The sequence below is a fragment of the Carlito syrichta genome, unplaced genomic scaffold (genome assembly GCF_000164805.1).
Source record: "Carlito syrichta isolate Samal-C Ts95f unplaced genomic scaffold, Tarsius_syrichta-2.0.1 Scaffold309239, whole genome shotgun sequence".
In the NCBI taxonomy this organism is placed as follows: Eukaryota; Metazoa; Chordata; class Mammalia; order Primates; family Tarsiidae; genus Carlito; species Carlito syrichta.
In genome coordinates this window covers 307745-328723 of record NW_007253335.1, presented here as the reverse complement: position 1 = coordinate 328723, position 20979 = coordinate 307745, and the positions used below count along the sequence as shown (strand labels likewise).

The 20979-nt window shown below is 34.0% G+C and overlaps 1 protein-coding gene across 6 annotated transcripts in view; it reads right to left on the bottom strand.

Moving 5' to 3' along the window:
• The window catches only part of RAP1GDS1 (Rap1 GTPase-GDP dissociation stimulator 1), a 166385-nt gene that overhangs the window by 33984 nt on the left and 111422 nt on the right, over positions 1-20979 (bottom strand). For 5 of the 6 annotated variants that reach the window (XM_008066995.1, XM_008066997.1, XM_008066998.1 and 2 more), the window contains 2 exons: positions 11026-11154; positions 3206-3331 (listed from right to left, as the gene is read on the bottom strand). In XM_008066995.1, coding sequence (XP_008065186.1) covers positions 3206-3331; positions 11026-11154 — 255 coding nt within the window. The remainder of the gene's footprint in view (positions 1-3205; positions 3332-11025; positions 11155-20979) is intronic. The other variant, XM_021717064.1, reaches the window with a different exon arrangement.

Sequence of the window (20979 nt, the reverse complement as noted above, 5' to 3'; positions counted from 1 at the left end):
AGTTGGAGTCTCACTCTGTCGCCCAGACTGAAGTGCAGTGGCTGCTCCCGACCACCGCAGCCTCGACCTGCTGGGCTCCGGAGATCCTCCCGCCTCAGCCTTCCAAGTAGCTGGAACTACAGGTGTGTGCTACCACGCCCGGCTCATTTTGATTTATTGTAGAGATGAGGTCTCGCTGCCCAGATGGGTCTCGAACCCGCGGGCTCAGGCAATCCACTCACCTCAGCCTCCCAAAGGCACGGGATTACAGGCTGAGCCACTGAGCCCGGCAGGAATGTTTTTCCACTTGTGTCATCATTGATTTCTTTAAGCACTGTTTTGTAGTTCTCATTGTAAAGGTCTTTCACCTCTCTGGTTAGGGGGATGCTAAGGTATTTCACGCGTGTGCGTGTGTGTGTGTGCGTGTGTGTGTGTGTCTACTGTAAATGGGATTGTGCTTTTTATTTGGTTTTCTAGATTTATAGTAGTTTCTATATATTGTATACATGAGCCCTCTGTCAGTTATATGCATTATAAATATATTCTTTCACTCATGTCTAACTTTTTACTCTTCATGGTACCTTTTGAAAATGGAAGTTTTTACTTTTAAAGTAACCAAACATATCCATCTTTTTACTTATGAATAGAGATTTTTGAAACTTAAGAAAACTTTCTGTACTCCAAGGCCATGATGATACTCTTCTATCTTAGATATCAAGACATTTACTGTTCAAAAAGAAATTTTGGTTTAATTTCTCACAATGATTTCCTGTAGTTTCCTTCCAGAGGTCTTACACATCTTTTATTAATTCATTCTTAGGTACTGCATTTATTTTAATACTATGGTAAACTGTGTGTGCATTTATTTTAATACTATGGTAAACTCTGTGTGTGTGTGTGTGTGTGTGTGTCTGTGTGTGTTTACAGTCTGGAGATTGTTTTGTTTTGAAATACCTATTATTTCATAAATTCATAGGGAACAGTTTCCAGCATTCCAGCAAATGGCTCCATCATTCCAGCAAATGGCTCCTTTCCATTATTTCTCACAAGGTGTGCTTCTCTGGGTGGAGCAGGCTGAACTCGGGTACCTTTCTTCTTGGCTTCCTTGTTTTCCTGATCATTTTCCTTCACACTATACAGGGAGTTATCTCAGATCTCAAAGGGCCTAATATGCTCAATACAAACATTAATTCTCTTGGCAAGAATCCTGCCCTTAACAAGGCCAACAGCATGCTGGCCTTCTGGTTTTCTTTCCTACGATAACATTTGTGGGGATTCTTTTTTGAACAGTGCACATTCCCTAATGTTTACATCACCCTTCCTGTATATTTGCCCATTATGCCGCCAAAGGAACAACTCCATGTCCCCTAAAAGGCCTAGAGAGCATATATCAGCTGTCTTTCCTCTTTTTCTTTGTGTTTGTCATTTTGGCGAACTACTAGAAGATGGCAGTACTGGCCAAAAGGACTAAAAAGTTTATTTTTAATATTTTATTTTGTTGTTTTTTTTAGCCAGGGACTTAACTAAATTCTGATTTATAAAATTGATCTATGAGTACTGTGAATTGAGCATAATCATATTATTTGTGAATAAAATGTTTTATTGCTTTCTTTTCTGTCTTTTCCTTTCTTTCTTGTTCCAAATCTCAAAGTGAATGCTTTTTATTTCACCTCTTGGTGTGAAGTTTTCTATAAACTGGTAGATATCCTTTTTCAGACTAAAGAGCTGCTCTACTAATACTGTTTTCCTAAAAGTTTTTGAAAATCATAAAGCAGTTAATATTATCAAATGCTTTTTATGAATCTGGGAAGATCATAAAAACATCCTCCCCTTGAATGTTTTAAGGCGATAAATTATATTGATAGTGTTTCAAATATTAAACTGCTTAATGTTTTCAGAATAACTGAAATTTTGTATGATTAATATTAAGATATATTACTAGAGTATTAATAGTGTTTTTGGTCTTTATCTTCCCCTGCATTTATATGACTTTCCTTATATCTATCTGACAGTTTATAACATCTGGCTTTCATTGTTGCTGTTGAAAGTTAGCTGTCACCTAACAAAGGAACTGTTGCTCCTTTGAAAGTAATATATTTTTTTCTGGCTACTTTTAAGATTTTGTCATTGGTTTTCTACATTTCAGTAAGAAATGTAGATTTCTTTTGTTTCTCATGTTTTGGGTTCATTAGACTTCTTGAAACTTTAACATCTTTCTTAATTCCTGATAAATTATCTGCCAAAATTTCTTCAAATATTGCCTCTGCATGCCACCCCCCATCTCTCCTCTCCTTCTGAGACTACAAAAAATGTATACAAGAGCTTCTTTGTCCTCTGTATCTCTTATTCTCTTTTATGTAAATTGGCTCTTTTTTTCTTAATACTTCATTCTGGATTTCTTCCCAATCTATTTCCAGTTCACTGATTCTGTAATTCAACTATGTCTATCAAATTTGCTGTTAAACCTACCCACTGGATTCTTAAATTTGATTGTATTTTTCAATTCAGAAATTTCCATTTGTTTATTAAATCTGTTGTGTCAAATTCCCATTTGTTTCTCAAATTCACTGTTGCTAGATTCCTTCCAAAATTTTTAAGCTTTCCTTTAACTCTCTGCACAATAAGCATACTTGTTTTGAGTCCATGTCTAATAATTCCAGTATCTGGAGATTTGCTATTGTTGCCTGTTCTTTCTTGCAGTGTGGTTTGTCTCCTCATGTTTCAGTCCTCTTTGATTAAGTACTAGACATTGTATTTGAAAATTATTTATATGGGACAGTTTATTTACTCTGATTCACTGTTACTACTAGGGTGCATCCCTTAAGGTGTTTTTGCTCAAAGAAGACGGTGGTTTACCTCACTGTTGGCAGGTCTCGGGCTTCCAACTTCCATCTCCTTTTCCTCACAAGAGTACAAAAGAAGAATCCAGCCTTTCAGCTGTTTTTTCCAGAATGGCACAAGAAAGCTACAGAAGTACCTTTGTTAAGATTTTAAAATAAAATCTTGGAAAATCTTAATAAAATCTTGGAAAGTTGATTGGGCCAATGAATATATTAGTTGTAGAAAAGATAATGTAGCTGAAGTTAAAGATACCCAAGATAAAAATGATCATATCCCTAATAAAACAAAGAATGGTTTGGAGTTAAATAGCTGGCAATTAAATAATATTAGAAAAAAATTTAAAGTATACATGACTGAAAATCAAAAAGTGCATTAATTTTCTCACCATTTTCTGCCAATGGAGCAAGAACTTCAAAAATCATTTCTCTCTTATCATGTTCTATTTGTTTCTTGAAGAGTTTTACCAGTTCTTCAGCAATGCTAGTACTGGCAAACTGTTCTTTGCTTGACTCTTTTAAAAAGAAAAGGAAAAAAAAAGTAACAGTAAGCAAACAAAATTAAACCCAGAAATTATTTTTCTGTTACTTTCAATACTTGTTCACTTTATATCATTACGACAAATACAACCACTCCTAAAACACAGAAACAATCAAATCTATTTTTAATGATCCTGAAAAGAAAAAAATGTCTAAGCCTTAAGAGAAAATGTTCTCAGTCAATTGTATTTGAGGCTATTAAAAAATTTTACAAGCATAACATATAGGTAACCATAGCAACACTAAGATTACTAAGTCATAAATTCATAGTTTCCAGGCATTTAGTCAAAGAAAAAACATATTCATAACATAACGTATTTTACATGGCTGAATTAAATGTGACTTATCATCTTATCTTTAGTATAACTAAAGTAGTCCTGACATGCCTAGTACTGAAGGTCAATTCTTCTTGAGTAATTGGAATCTCATTTCCTCTTCCCTCTTCAGCATCTCCAGCTTCTCATTATTCTAGAGCCTCACCATCAATCACAGCCTTCATATATACTTTAGTGTTTCCCACATAAAAATTATTAAAAACCAACACCTTCCCTCTACTGTATTGCTTTCTTCAACTACCATTCAATCTCACTCACTTTTACAAACACATTTCTTGGTAACATTGTTTATATACACTACCTCCATTATCTCAACTCACATGCACTTCTAAGCCCACTTCAAACTAGTTTTGGTCCATCTCTACACTCTGCAATCTCCTGTGATTATTCTTCCTTTTCTGCCAGACCTTTATAAATTCCAGTTCCTTGAGACTTGCCCTTTGCTTTCTTATCTTCTCGGTCCTTATTCTCATCCTAGGCAATCTGATTCTCTTTCCTGCCATCAAACAGCATTTCTGTGTTGATATTTACACAATTACATCTGCACCCCGGGCTATTTATTTAACTGCCCATTTGACATCTCTATTTGAATATTTCTCTAGCATCCTAAACTCAATGCTTAAATAGAACTTTTTTGATATACCCTGAAATCTGTTCTTCCTCAGTTCTGTAAATAAACACTTACTCTATCTATCCACACAGTAAGAAATCTAGGAGTCACTGTTCACTTGTTTTCACTCAACTTCCATATCCAGTGAGTCACCAGGGTCCAACAATTTTTCTCCAAAATACAACCAAAACCCATTCTATTTCTCTCCTCTTAATTTCTTTGGTTGCATTAGATATTAATTTTTCTAAGTGAAGTTTCTCTCAGAGAATGCTAACCAAATCCAATCTATTCTGGTCTATGTTTAGAGGCACAGCTGGCACCCTGGACTCTCTCTGTATCATTATCTTGATGGATCATTTCTCCTCCTTCCTGCTTCCTGTACTGGATGACTCTATCTATGTCCTTTCTCCTTCACTTGTTTTGTTTTGTTGGAGGCATCGTCCAGCAGCTACCTGAGAAAGCAACTTGTATACTGCGTATATAAGGTAGATATTTTGAAATAATGACTGAAAATGCTCTTACCTAGAGTCAAACCTCTAATTTAAATTAGTCCTTTGCCTTACTCCATTATTTTCTCATGCTAGCAATTATAATAACTTGTAATTATATACTAATTTATTTGTAAATTATTTTTAAAATAAATGTTCACCTTACTCACGAAACTATAAGCTCTTTGAGGGCAGAGACAATGTATACTGTTACAGTCACCACAAACACTATGCACAGGATAGTTCTTCATCCAAAACAAGTATTTGAAATAAATTTATAACTGAATGAGTAAATAAATGCATAAGTAACTGAATATGAGAATTAGATTCTGCTCTCTAGTCTCTGGTAAATATCTTGTGTTAATATAAGATATATAGCAAATTCAATTTTAAAAAAGGAGAAACACACAAGTTGATATAGTTTAATAAAATTTTGATTTGCTTTCTATTACACTGTGTTGCTGCATACACCAATAGATGTATACCAAAATGATGAAAATCTACTCCAAGACTTTAAGTATAATTCTTCAGTGTCATTAAAAAGTAGAGGTTTAGCTCTTACTTCATATGTCAAGAAGGGAAAAAAGTAAAAGTAGGGTATCTTTTCCAGCAAGCTATCTAAGCCCTCAGAGATTATATTGGGCAACTGTCAGCACACCTCACCCTAGAAGGGGGTTAGTTTGATTGAAATAGAGATGACTTATCTCCTGAACATGTCTGGTTGTTGTTCCTCAGCTTCAGAGAATTTTTCAAATGAAATGAATTTCAGAAACATAAAATCACAGATGAAGTATAAAGACATCATCACTCATTTAGTTATATGTTCTTACTCTTCTCTTTTTAAAAATAATAGTGTTAGCATTCTTTTCCTTCCAATCCATATTCTATTCCTCTAAACATTTATTAAGCTGAAATAAAATCATTGCCACTATATAATTCAGATCCTATTTGCCAATACAAGGAAACAAAGCACCATTATTAACACAGGAATTTAAAAACAAAATCTATACTTAATCCTGCAGGTGAATAGAGTGAGAAGACAGCATGAAGTATGATTTGGACATTATTCTAAATTAAATGGCATGAATCCTCAACAGACCTTTAGCAAGAAGCCTCACTTTCTAAGGTTTTATTTTTATCAAAATCATACATGGGTTTAAAGAGTTTGCCTAAAGATAGTATTACCAGCACACTACAGTTCCCTCTCCTATATTTCTTCTTCCTCAGAAGCAAGTACATAAAGCTTTTTTAGCTAATTCATTAAATTTTTTTTCTTGTTTTTATAAATTATCTATTTCATCTTTAAACTATAATATTTCATCACTAGTCATTAAAATCACACAAATTTATATTATTAAAAAAAACTTTTTTTTTTTTTGAGTTGGAGTCTCACTCTGTCACCCAGACTGGAGTGTAGTGACCGCTCCCGGCCACCACAGCCTCGACCCGCTGGGCTCTGGCCATCCTTCTGCCTCAGCCTTGGAGTAGCTGGAACTACAGGCGCGCGCTACCATATCCGGCTGATTTTTAATTTATTGTAGAGATGACGTCTCACCAAGTTGCCCAGGCGGGTCTTGAACCCGCGGGCTCAGGCAATCCACTCACCTCCACCTCCCAAGGTGTGGTATTACAGGCTGAGCCACCGAGCCCAGCTATTTAACATTTTTATTAAAAACATTTTTGACAAAAAGTAACTCTAGTATTTAGTAATGTCATATTTAGAAATGCACGACATGAATTTCAAACACTTGATAGTTACTGAGTCAATAAAAATACTTGTTAACTCCTGGCCAAGAAAGCTCACAGAGAAAGGAGAAAAATTATTCTGGGGTGTACATGTTCCAATTTCTGTTGATGTATAACCTATTACATGGGTATAACTGACTCGTGAATATTAACTCTAGAAGTCTTAGTAAATAAAGAAATATGTCTGCCTTATCCTTTCTTTCTCAAAATGGGGTAGGGCAGTTAATAGCTGAAATTAGAGTATGAACCCTGTACTGAAAAAAACTGGATGCACATCCATCTTTTAATTATTGGTTGATGGAGACTAGGCTGACCAGAGGTCTATGCAATCTCCCAGATAAAGCTGATATCTTAACACAGGCAACTCATATCAAAGTGTTTGGAAGCAGTTTTTCAGTGGCATATTTTCCCCGCATGCCACGAAAAACAGCAAGGTGGGCAAAGTTGCCTTTGCAACTCTCTACTCACCTTATATCTCTCCTGGCAGGCCAGGATTCCCTTCAATACACTATACTCTGTTTTTGTCCCCATATTATTCTTGCTTTTTCATTTGTCTAATCAAAAGTTCCATTTCCCAAGTGCTACTGATATTATTGTATTGTACTGATCTGGTCACTCACTTAATAAATGTGCCAAGCACTATCCACTGACATCGCCAAAAGATGTATAAGACTAGAAAGTAATTTATAAGAGGGAGATGGTTGATAACTTTGGCTATCTAAAAGGTTATGTTTAAAAAGGGGTGGTTAACAGAGATGAACATTTGACGGAGAGAGCTGTAGGGCAAATGTTTCTGGGTTTTTAGCTGTTGGCAACTTTTAACTTTTTCTCCCAAAGAATAAAATGATTGAATTAAATATTAGAGGATTCTTTTTTTTTTTTTGACTCTGCCAGTACCACTTTTGCAGGCATCTTTGGAATCCACAGGGTTCTGTAAATCTCACTACTAGTAAGAAAATACAGGCTGCCATGGTGCACATTATGGGAACTTTAAAACCTCAGCTTGTAAGTATATATTTATTCTCTAGGAAAAAATCTTATGAAAACTCAGCAAGGCAAACATAATCATTAAGAATTTTTGTCACAGCCATTAAAATTTTAAGAGCCTAATTAAAATCTGAATAAACCAAATGTTTTAATAAAACTCATAACAAGCTATACATATTATATACACTATAAGACTAACTATAGATAATAAAATCAGAAATAATAGTATTTGAATTATCACTTAAAGATGCTGTGTGAGAATTCAAGTTCTCTTTTAAACAGACCACACATCAAAAAAATTTTTTTCTCTAGTACAAAAAACTGTTTTTCAAGTGATTCACAAATAATAGAAATCCTACAAGGCTATATTTTTCAAATGCCAAGAGATACACTAATAAGTCATGTAATCAATTTAGGATTATGACCAGATTAAAAAAAAAGAATACAAACTATCTCAGAGTGCACTGAATATGTAAGGATAATAAGTATTGTTTAGTGTCAGGTATGTTATATAATAAGTGGTAATATAAGATACATTGCTTAGGATGGGCCACAGTCCAAACAGTTTGAAAACTATAGCCTTAAAATAAGCAATTTACAATCTGCATTTCTGTGAGCTACTTTTGGAGAAATGTTAATATCTTATTTTTATATTACAATGTCTTAAGCACAGCAAGATATATGCCACTATTCACATACTGAATAACTTAAGGGTCCAAATATATAAGTTATTTGCCTATGTAATTTAGATAAATACATGAATTGCCTTTCACCAATTTCCCTCTCAGAATATTAGTATATAAGCATGATCCTAAATTTATTTACTACTAAATAAATCACAGGGTTGGATTAACTGTAAGGATTAGGCCCAATTTACTTCTTAGGGCTGCTGTAAAGGTGAGTAAAGTTTATTACAGACCCAGGATCTTCTTTTATTGTAAAATATGACTCCCGTGATTGACCTTTCTCAAGGCCCACCCTCTTCTATTACCAGAGTTCTTGTTATACTCATTCACCAGAAGCGGTAATAACGACCAATACTTTATCCTTGACTCTCATTTTAAGAAATGGATGATGATAGTTTATTGAAGTATTCCAAACGAAAACCTTAACTCCTTTTCTATGAGGTTAAGCAGGAGTTCTGCACAGCTCTTGAAGCTGGAGTATTTACAAGATTTAGACACACAACCATAAAAGGAATGAAATGGTCCTTGGCAAGTAACTGCAGTTATATAAACTCTTCTACAGCACAGCCTATCCAAGGATGACTAAAATTTCTTTGCTTGGTACAGGATTTTTCTTAAGGTTAGGTGAGATAAACTTCGTTAGCTTTTGCTTTCTTCTGTGCCCTCTCCGAAAACTTCAAGAGGGGAGAAGCCTTCATGAAGTGAAGGATGACTTTGTTGTACAGTGTATTTCCTACAGCACCACTGTCCAACAGAAATGTAATGAAAGTCAAAAATGAAACCATATATATAACTTAAAAATTTTCTAGCAGATACAGCAGAAACAAGTGAAATTAAATTAATATTTTATGCCACCCAATATATTTAAATTATTTCAACATATAATCAATATAAAAATACTGGTGAGATATTTTAAATATTTTTCATACTAAGTCTTCGAAATCCATTGTGTATTTTATATTGAACATATCTCAATTCAGACTACTTACGTTTCAATGCTCATTAGCCACAAGGCTGATAACTATTGCACTGAACAGTGCTGTTCTAGAAACTACATTACGTTATAGAACTGTATTAAAATGTAAAAGTAAAGAAAATGTACTTTTTAAGTTTGACAAAACTAGAGTCAGGAGAGATATGAACCAATCATGTTTCTGTTATATAGATGACACTATCAGTATGGGATTATAACATGATTTATTTCTACCAACTGTACTTAATAGAAACTCCTACATTCCATTTTAATAAAGGAAAAGAATACTTTTATGAGATACCAAATTAATGTTTTTCATTCTTGGTCTCACTTGAATGACAGAAAAAAATGTTAATCAGACTAGAAAGAAAAAGAAGAAAAGCAGAAGATGAGAAACATTCATGAGAATACAACCCACTGAATGTCTTTTAGTAAATATCTTTGATAAAACAGTTCCTATTCCCTTAGCTCAAAAAAGATAAAACAAAAATATTAAAACCAAGGCTTTAATGTGCAGTGCAGTGGGTAGAAACATGAGCTTTAAGTTAGAAGAACGAAGATTAGAGTCTTGGTGTTTTGTTTATTTATAAAATGGGGATAATAGGCTGAGTATGGAGGTTTACACCTATAATCCCAGCATTTTGAGAGCCTGAGGTGAGAAGACTGCTTGAGCACAGGAGTTTGAGACCAGCCTAAGCAACATAGTGAGGAACTCATCGCTACACAAAATTAAAAAATTAGCAAGGCACAGTGGCACATGCCTGGAGTCCCAACTACTTGGGAGGCTGAGGTGGAAGGATCACTTTGGCCCAGGATGTTGAAGCTGCGGTAAGCCATGATTGTGCCACTGCACTCCAGTCTTAGTGACAGTGAGACACCAACTCAAAAAAAGGGCACCAACTCAAAAAAAGGGTAATACATAACATAGGTCCTCAGTCCTCTTTTTCATCATGACTAGGATGTTTCCAACCTTGGTCTGGTTCTGCCTGCCTTCTGATTTTCACAGATGTCACACATTGTTTTCTAATGCTGTTACAAATACATTCATATCTATATATAAATTTTTTTTAAAAGTGTCCCTTGTCATTTTTCTAGATTTTGTGAAGAAGGTGAAGAACTTTCGTTTGCTAGATTTTTCTTTACTTGATAAGTAAACAATTTATATAGTATGTAGTAAATTACAGTGTCTTCTTTTTGCTCTGGACATACAATTGTTGATTTAAGACCATCCCTCATATAAAAATACCTAAGTGGAAATACATTTAAATATTCAACTCTATTAAATGATGTACAATGTAAACTTTAAACCTTTTTTTTTTTTTTTTTGAGTTGGAGTCTCACTCTGTCGCCCAGGCTGGAGGGCAATGGCATGCTCATGGCCACCACTGCCTCGACCCGCTGGGCTCAGGCAATCCTTCCACATCAGTCTTCCAAGTAGCCGGAACTACAGGTGCGTACTACCATGCCTGGCTAATTTTTAAAAATTTATTGTAGAGAAGAGGTCTCACCAAGTTGCCAGGGTGGGTCTTGAACCCGCGGGCTCAGGCAATCCACTTGCCTCAGCCTCCCAAATTGCTGGGATTACGGGCTGAGTCACCGAGCTCAGTCAACTTTAAACCTTAATACATAAAATAATCAGGGAAGCAAAGTAGCTCCAATTATGAACAATACAATCCTAAGATCTAATTGAATTTTCTTTTTTAAATATTGAAGCAAATATCTCAAACGCTTTAAAAAAAAACCCTCAATTTAAATGAATGTCCAGGTTCTTCACATCTAAAGGAAGAGTTACTACAAGAGCGTGAATAAGTTAATTATGCTTGTGGTTCATGACTAAGACTTACCAAGTTCTGCTAAATTTCCAAATGCAACAAGACACATTTCTGTAAGAGCTCCATTTTGGCAGTGGATGCCCAATAATTTCACTAAGGTAGGAATAACACCCATATTGATAAGCTGAGCTTGAAGAGAATCTGTAAAAAAACAACAACAACAAAAAAAAGGGAAGTATTCATATGTCAAATGAACATTGGTAAGAAAACACCTCTTATTATCTCTGCTGTAAACGCAATGCTATGTGACTTATGGTAGAAGAAAATGAAGTATATTCATATCTTAAACATTTAAAACACATTAGTTCAGAAGAGTTGAGTTTTGAATCTTTCCAATGACCAAAAGAAATTTAGAAATGAAATAATTTGAAGAGTATATCACATCATTAGTTTTTAAAAATGGGCTCTTAAGAAATATAAATAATTAAAGGTTACCATTGGTTTTTGAGTGAGAAAGTTAGACGGTAACATTTGCATTACAGGAAATCAAAGAATAGGAAGAATGCCAAATTTAATAAAGACCAAGAAAGACAAAAATCTTAGAATCCTTTAGAAGCAATTTTGATAAAAAAAATTAAGAGTATATCATAAATACACAAAAATTACTGGTTATAAGTATTTGCAAGCAGAGTGTTCTTTGATGACTGCTAGGAAGGAATGCAGTTTAACAAGGAAAAATTAATTTTATTTTTAAAGTATTATTTAATTATGGTGACAGATCATCTCAGTAAAAGAGAGGAAAATTTGGCTTGAGAGGTGAAGAGAATGAGGGTAACGTGGCTTTGTCATCATTGTTTGCTTTCTTTTTCTAAGCAGCTAATTGATTTTAAGTATTAAACATGTCTTGGATTTCCACAAGGGTCCTTCATGGACAATGATAATATAATACCTGTAGGAGAGTTGAAGGTAAATGAATCAAAATGAAAACCTAAAGTACTGCCTTTCAGAATAAACTAACACACACACATATTCATGTTTATATAAAACACTATGACCTGTAAATAACTAGTTATCTAAATATATAGGAACGCTTGTTCAAAAATTTTTCTTCTCTTTAAGATTGTATGCCATTTTCAAGTTAATAATTTTCCCCATATTCTTTTCAGTTACCTATTTGTGATCTAAAGATAAAACTCAGTTCCTTATAAAACACACGTCCTCATAGCTCCAATTCCACCTTGGGGTTGGTTGGCTAATCTCCTTATTACTCTTTATAGTTCTTAACATGTAGATAAGGAGGTGGGTGGGTGATTACCAGTAAAGAAGGAAAAGGCAGGGTTGAGTTATCTTACATGCCAGTTGATTATCTGCCTGATGGTCTTTGTTGTTAATTCTTCCTGCTTTTAGAGTGAGACAGCCAATAGTGGCTTATTGTCCCTGGGAACTGATGACTGGGTAATTACAGATAATTACCTGGTTTGGTTATGGAGCTCCATCTATACTATAAAGGGGCCTATTACCAAAACAAGAATAGAAAATAAACATAAAAAAAGGGAAGGCTACATCTAGACTTCAAATTGTTTAAACAATTGCAAATTTTGCATTGGAATTATGAAGTCTATTCTAAAAGTAGATAAAAATTAAAGAACACAATGCATTCGATTAAATGATTTGTATTTATACTTTTGATATTCAATACTTTTTCTGAATATACAATTCAGCAATTAATTAGTGATTCACAACACTTACAGACAAAATACTTATAGGGCAGAGTCTTTTATCTGTATAATATATTGGCAGAATACTTGCATTATGGTTATGGCACTTATAATGACCACGCACCAAGGGACTTTTCAAGTTAGAAATTATTTTGATTACTTACCATTAGAGTTCTTTATTAGTGGATCACCTCTGCAGATCCTTGTTCTTTAGAAGCATTTCATTTATTTATTTATTTTGACTACCTTGTCAAATATTGCAGAGTTGTTGAATCATTAAATTTCAGGTACGTAAGCGTGAGCACTAGCGCATGCATTGAATGTGAATCAAACTCCACTATATGCCTGCCTATATGTAAGCATCACACACCCCCTCAGTTCTGTTGGTACAAACTATAAAAGTCCATCAGTCCAGGGACCTCAGAGGATAACACATTTTGTGAAGGAGGTAACAGAATACACTTAGAAGACAATGCTCTTCATGTTCTACTAACCTGGCATCTCTACTTTTTTGGACTGCTTTTACATATATTTTGGTTCCAGGGGAAAGAAGGGCAAAAAGACAAATGCAAACCTTAATACAGTCTTTCACATACAAACTGAAGTAGTAATATTTGAAATTGTGGCAAGAGAAAAAGTAGCACAGCCAAATGGCATACGGTGTGTATCACCATAATTTCTGAAAATCATGTTGCTTCATGAAAATGTGCTTTATAACTACCAAGGAGCTGAAGTCATTATATGCTCACATACAATACACATACCAGACACAAGAGAAAAATACATTGTTATCCAATTGGATGTTTCATTTTGGACCAATTGGATGCTTTCTTTTACATCCACTTCTATAATGCTAACTAAAACAGTAATCAAACTCAAATAATTCTAAAATTTGTTCATACTGACCGCAGGTAAGTCATTCTTTTATAATGAAGGAACAGAGGAGGGAAAAAAACAAAACAAAAAAACTTTACTCAAAGTTGATACAAATTTTCATGTTATGGACAGAGGCATCCTAGAATATGGTTCTCAAAGTGTCCCTGAAACCCTTTCAGAGCATCACAAAATCAAAACTATTTTCATAAACATGCCAAGATTTCACATTTGCACTGATGGTGTAAAAACAGTCATGAGTCAAACTGTTGTCACTTGAGCTTGAACCCAGGCAACGGCACCAAATTGTACTAGTAGCCACCATACTCTTTCACTATCACATACAGTAAATAAAAGGCTAATCTCTGCAGCAACTGTTTTTGAAAATATTTTTCATAAAAATGTTTTATGTTAACATACAATGGGATTGTTTTAAAACATACCGCTAAATCATTTTTTAAACTTTCTTCATTTTGATTTCTAATTCAGAAAATATTGAAAGATATAACCCATATACATAAACAAAAGTCATTTGAGGCCTTCAATAATTTATAGGCATCTAAAAGGATCCTGGGACCAAAAGTTTAAGAACTACTGTCAAAGGATTACCTATTGTTTAGAAAAGACCAGTTTGGAGGTGGGAGTATGTACAACATTCTGAAGTTTAATGATGTGCTTTAGCAGAAGTGATCAGAAAAAAAAATTAAAATTAAAATTAAATGCATAGTAGTAATCCTAAGCTTTGGTGCTCAGATATTTTGAGAGAAATTACACTAATAACGCCTGAACATCTCATCTTGCTTATCTGAGTAGGAAAGACTACTTCAGCCTAAAAGAATATTCCAGATTTAGTTTGTTTACTTACTTCAGTTACAATGTATTATATCACTATTCAGTAGGTGGTGAGGTTTTTTTTTTGGACTAAGTAGGGGTCTTATTTGTGTGGGATAAATTGGTACTAATTCTTAATAAAAACACATAATTCGCTTGATTGTCTATTTTTTTTTATTGCCAAAAGCAAGCTTATGAATGTTCTTTAAAGGTTAATAGCTGACACTCATGCTATCTTGAATGTTATCAGCAGTATGACTTTTATATGAAAGACTAACAGGAAGAAATTCTTAGAACCATAACTAGTTCTTGTTCTCTAGACTCATTTGAGAGTAAGTGAAACAACTGCAAGACTAAGACTTTTGCATCCCTCAGTGAATACCAGCAACTCCAAGGGAATGTTATCAGAGCTCAAGAAACACAGCAATTCAAGAAAATGCAACCCAGGCCCAAACATAACAAACACTTAGATGTGAAGGACAGTCTTTAGACAGAACAATGTCATAAACGTCTTAAGACTTAGTTCAACTGTTCCTGACACACATCACAAACAAATACTGACCAAGATACAGATTTACAAAATTACATAATATCAAGATGATACAGGCCCTACATGATCTATGGGGAGGAAGAAGAAGAAAGGCACTGAGGGGGTGCAATACAGATGCATATACAAAGATATAAGGCAATCAACGCATGCGCTGGTGTGAACACTTACCTACCTACATTTGAATTTCAATGGTTCCATGTTCTTCAGGTCACACTCATGGAAACTCCAAAGAATGGAGATCTGGAGAGAAGATCTCAAGTTGAGGAAACTTTTTCCCCTGAGTTTTAAGTTTAATGTTTAAAACACTGGTATAGACTAGATTATAGGTCCAGAAATGTATGCTGAGAATTCCAGTAATTCAATTGAAGTTATGTTGATCAATTACTAAAGAAGATTATAACAGGCTTATCTTATTCCTAAGGTCCTTACAGACAATGTTATCAGATTATTAAGCTGTTTGGTAAACAGAACTTAAGGATGAAACTGTCAAAACAAGACCCACACAATTCAAAATAGTCTCTACATTAGAATGTATATACGCTAAGTGTATTATTCATACTACAATGATACAATATAGCTATTTATATGCTTGCATTAAAAATTCCATCTACAGTCAAATTAGTTGCACATAGCTAAAATGATAAAAACAAGCAAATAAAAGTTTTGATGAAAAATTCTAATACAAATTGGCTAAAAACCACTTGGGTATATCAAGACAGACAAAAACTGTCTTTGACTTACTAATGTATCTGTACTTCCAAAAAAGACTATGAGAACTAAAAACCAGAAATGATTGAACAGTGAAGTAGAGCTTCGAATTTAAGCAACTTTTTAGCTCTGTAAAGGAATTTGACTTAAAAGTAGCTACCAAGATGATGATTAGTAGTTAAAAACTTGATATATTTAAAAGTGCAGGTGTAAAGACAGACTTCCTTTTCAGTTCCTTATTACTTAGTATCTTTTGTTAATTGATCAAGAAAGCGGAGAACTTTTAATTTAAATCTAGAGTTGAAGATTTTAAACTAGATTATATCTATGTTTAAAATTCATTGCAATTATTGTAAAAGTCTCCTTTACACAAAACATGCGATGTGTTTTGCTTTAGTTTCAAAGATACACAGAAATTTCAAAAAGAAAAAAGAGCAAATCAAGATTCATTAATATTGGGAATATTGGAGGTTTAAAACTATATTTATACATTTCTTGTTTTCTAGAAGTTAACAATAAAAACAAAAAAGAATTCAAAAGTTCTGAGTTCTGAAAATAAAATTGTCTCTACACAGTAAAATTTCCCTTTTGCAAAAGTTTTACAGATAAATGACAAAATCACATGAATGAGAGAAAGGTAAAATATCAGCAGCAACGAAAGACCTCAAGTAAAAATCACGATAGGAAAAATATTTTATTATTCTTAAGAGGCCTACTCACGTACTATTCCTTTTCATTTTTTTTTTTAGTTGGAGATTCACTCCATCACCTAGGCTGGAGTACAGTGGCACGCTCACGGCCACCTGAGTCTACCTGCTAGGTTGAGGCGATCCTTCCGCCTCAGCCTTCCAAGTAGCCAGAACTACAGGCACGTGCTAATTTTTTTATTCATTGTAGAGATGAGGTCTTGCCATGTTGCCCAGGCTGTTCTCGAATCCATGGGTTCAGTCAATTCCCTCACCACAGCCTCCCAAAGTGCTGGATTACAGGCTGAGCCACCGCACCCGTTCTCACGTATTATTCTTAAATCAGTGACATCTAGAGTGATTATGCCTTAATCTAATAAACATTTTATTCCCTATACTTGATCCAGGTTAACTTATTTGCTGCAGAACAACTGTTGTAATAATGATTACTGTTAAAACATAATTTCTCTAAATATGTCCACCCTGATTAAAGAAAACTCTATGCTTTCATTTCAGCAAGAAACTAGTTTTGTTTTTGTTTTTGTTTTTTGAGCCAGGAATGCAATGGCATAATCACATCTCACTGCAGCCTCGATTTCTTAGACTCCGATGATCCTTCTGCCTCAGCCTCCCAAGTAGCTGGGACTACAGGCTTGCACTACCAAATCTGGCTAAAATTTTTGTGGTATTATTTTTGTAGAGACGAGGTCTCGCTACGTTGCCCAGGCTGAACTTGAACTCCTCTGCTCAAGCAATCCTCCCCCACACCCTGTGGCCTCCCAAAATGTTGGGACTACATGCATGAGCCACTGCGCCCAGCCAAAACTAGTCTTTTAAGGTAAAATGGTCTTTTTAGGTTTTTTTTTTAAAGAGGACTCCTGCCAGCTGTTGCTTAAGCAGCAATTATTAAGATAAACCAATCCAGTCTCTGCTTTCATATGGCATTGCTGAGATAAAGGCCAAATCTATAATAAGTATAACTTTGAGCCTAAATTATTACATAGCGAATTAAGCTAAATGCCAGGTTAATAAATATCCCAGGATTTATATCTACAAACGTGTTTAAAAACATAAAAATTCCTTGTTTTATTCAAGAGTATGTTGGTGCTTTTTTTTTTTTAAAGCAAACTTTACTAGTTACTGTGGAACGTTATTATGATTTAGTTGTTTTACTTTAAAATTACATGGGGGAGGGGACTGGAAAAAAAATTACACAGAGTAGTGGAGAGAGGGGAAAAAATAAATAAAATCACACAGAGTTATTTGCTATGCAAATAGTGTTTAAAAAGATACACCTGCATATCCAAAAAAATGTTCCACTTCTAGTCAAAACCTATTTTTCAAACAGTACTTAATTTTTTTCAATTAATAAAATATAGGCAGTTCAGTGATAACTGAATTTTATTGTAGTTAGAAAACAGTATTATTAAATTTTATGAAAGTTAATTTACACATGATACTTTTTTTCTCTGAATGGACTTTTAAAGTGGCCTAAATTCAAGACATAAATAGACATTTGGCCAAAATTTATTATTTATCTCTGGCTTTATCCTCAGCTCTTAGAAGGCCAAACAGCACAATGCTTACTTCAACTACCATTTCTGGAACCTAAAAATGTGTCCATAATCAATAACCATGTGCTTGATACTATCATTTTACACTCATTTATGTAATAAATATAACACCTAGTCTTTCAGATTTATTGTTACTATCTGTATATTCATTTTCAAATATAAGTAAGCATTCCATGTACAGAGAAAATCTCCTTAGGTGTTTTATATGTTGAAATTCTCATTAAGTTGAAACGTAAATGCGTATTACGGCAATATTAAAATGCAGCAACAATTAATGGTGATATACATCTTGTGAGGATGAGTTAAAATCAGAAAACCAATTTTGTCATCTCAATTTTCAAAATGAGAAAAATCTTTAATATTCAAGAACATCCAATTACTCATCTTCAATCCAGACATAAGGCAAATTAAAAAAAGAGTACTAGGTTACTAAAATCACTGACAAAAAACTGTAATAATCATTTCACTTTTCTGAAATAAAATCTCAGCTTCTTGCACTCAAAAGTTCATTCTATAATGGCCAAAGCTGAATATTAATGCCAACACTTGATCAGGTGGAATTAGACCAAAATGTGCATTTGATACACCTCTACTAAAAACCAATTTTCAGACTGTCCATTAAGTAACAGTATTTTTTTTTTTTTTTTTTGAGTTGGAGTCTCACTCTGTCGCCCAGACTGGAGTGCAGTGGCCGCTCCTGGCCACCACAGCCTTGACCTGCTGGGCTCCGGCGATCCTTCCGCCTCAGCCTTCCAAGTAGCCGGAATTACAGGCATGCGCTACCACGCCCGGCTGATTTTTTGATTTATTGTAGAGATGAGGTCTCGCTGCCCAGGCGGGTCTCGAACCCACGGGCTCAGGCAATCCACTCACCTCAGCCTCCCAAAGGCACGGGATTACAAGCTGAGCCACCGAACCCGGCTAAGTAACAGTATTACTACAGAGATTATGACTAAAATCTAACCTGGTCTAATAGGTCAAACTTAATAGGCAGAATTAGTAAAAGTCACCAGAACGACTAACTGCTCTGTTATTTAGTGAAACAATTGTTTAAAATGACATTTGTAGCAGAACTTCATGACTGCAACCTGCTTCAGCAAACTGACTAGAAAGCTCTATTGGAAAACAGTAAAAAAAACCAGAATTTTTTTTTTTACCCTGAACAGTTTGTAAATAAACAATAAAGTAAAGAGCAAAAGTTAGTAAACAAAGAATAAAAAAGCCAAGGCTGACGCAGAAGGATCGTTGAGCCTAGGAAGTTGAAGCTGTGGTGAGCCAGGATTGTGCCAATGCACTCCAAAGAAAAAAAAAAGTCTAACAATTTCTCAGCTTCACAATAAGTCTTTAACACAGTTCATTTAACTCAGAGTAGTTTGACAAACTTGGCTTCAAAACATGTGACTTTTAAAATATATCTGTCATGTCTTTATAAATACAGAAAAAAATAAACAGAAAATACATTTAAAATAGTAAACTGGAAAACTAGTACATATTAGGAAAAAAACAATGAATTGCAAAGATACAATTTCACATTTTGAATTTTGTTTTGTTTTCTCTTAGAGTTCAGCAAAATGATTTCAGTATTTAGGAAGTACATGAATTATTAATTAGCTTGTATCCATAGTATATAAACTTTGAAAATAGTTCCTCACTCATGCAAAGCAAATAATTTTTCTAAATATCTAATATCTAGGAAATGTTTTCTCACTTGTAATAAAGTACTGTAATACCAAAACATAGGGATAAACACATAGTTCAGCTTAAAACCTCAATATGCTTTTAAGTTCTTAATCATGAACTGTGAAATTGTTGCTCTTGACTGAAATGAATGTAGTAGCTAAAAAAATTACATATTAAATAATTTTTAAAGTAGAGGAGAGGAAATATACACCTTTTTTTAAACAAGTGAATTTAAATACTGAAGTTAATACTTAAATTCAATAGTTGTGCTTCACAATCATACCCCCAGGTGTTACATTTCCTCAATTGCACAGGTGGCCTCCCTTCAACCATAGTTTAGTATCAGCTTAAGCAGCATATAAACATAAGAATTATCATGAAGGTATCCCAGAGAGATCTCAGAAACCACACACACAAAAATTAGTTTTTCAGTAACAGTGAGATATTAGAGAAAAATCAGTTCTGATATTTGTATAAATCATATATATCAAATATATATGTAAATATATAAAGTATAGGTCAGTTGAAGAAGACACAAACTGTATATGTTTGTAATAGTCAAGGGAACTAACTTTTCCTTTCCTGAGGATATATTTAATGCCTCTACTATTCTCTTATGGCAGTTTATATAAAACAATTTAAGGTTTTGCTTTAATGCTGCTCAGCATTTATAATTTTATTTAGAGTTATAACAGAATTTTCTATTTTGTATCTTTAGCACAACTGTACTAAGAAAAAATTAAACCTTCAATTATAGTCTTCCATGAGGTATTTATTGTCTAATTATGGCTACTTGTAATAACAATGATGACCACCAATAGACTCATCCAACAAAGTGTTATTCTGGTCTTAGTGCTTAGCTTTGGATTATCTCTTTGTTTCTGCTAAGTCTACAATAAACTTTCAAGTGTGCATATGAAGTTTCATGAATTCTGTGGATCACCTGTGGGAAATTTTAAACTACAGATCTGATACTTGTTACCATCAGCATGTTTGAATGCCCCTTTCTGCTGCCACATGTATCACACAGTGGGAAAGAGTTTATAATGCATCTGGTTTATTTAATGAAGAAAATGCATACCAATAGTAGATTTCTCTTCAAAGTATTGCTTTTGTTAATAAAAACTTTAGAGAACACCTAGAAGCCAATAAATAAATATTTTCCAAACTCCTACTAAAGTAGTGCTATATTTGAAAACTGTTGGATAACTCAACAAAATTTTCAGTCACCACTGCAATGTTTGGCACAATCAAAGTCAGGAAAAAGATATGAAAAAAAGAAACGAATGAGATAAAAATATCTACAATGAAAGGTCTGAGTTCTTTGGCTTATAGAATAACTAAAACTTTAAAGTTTTAACTAAATGAAGAAAAAAATACAGAAACTTCAACACATTCCCTCAAAC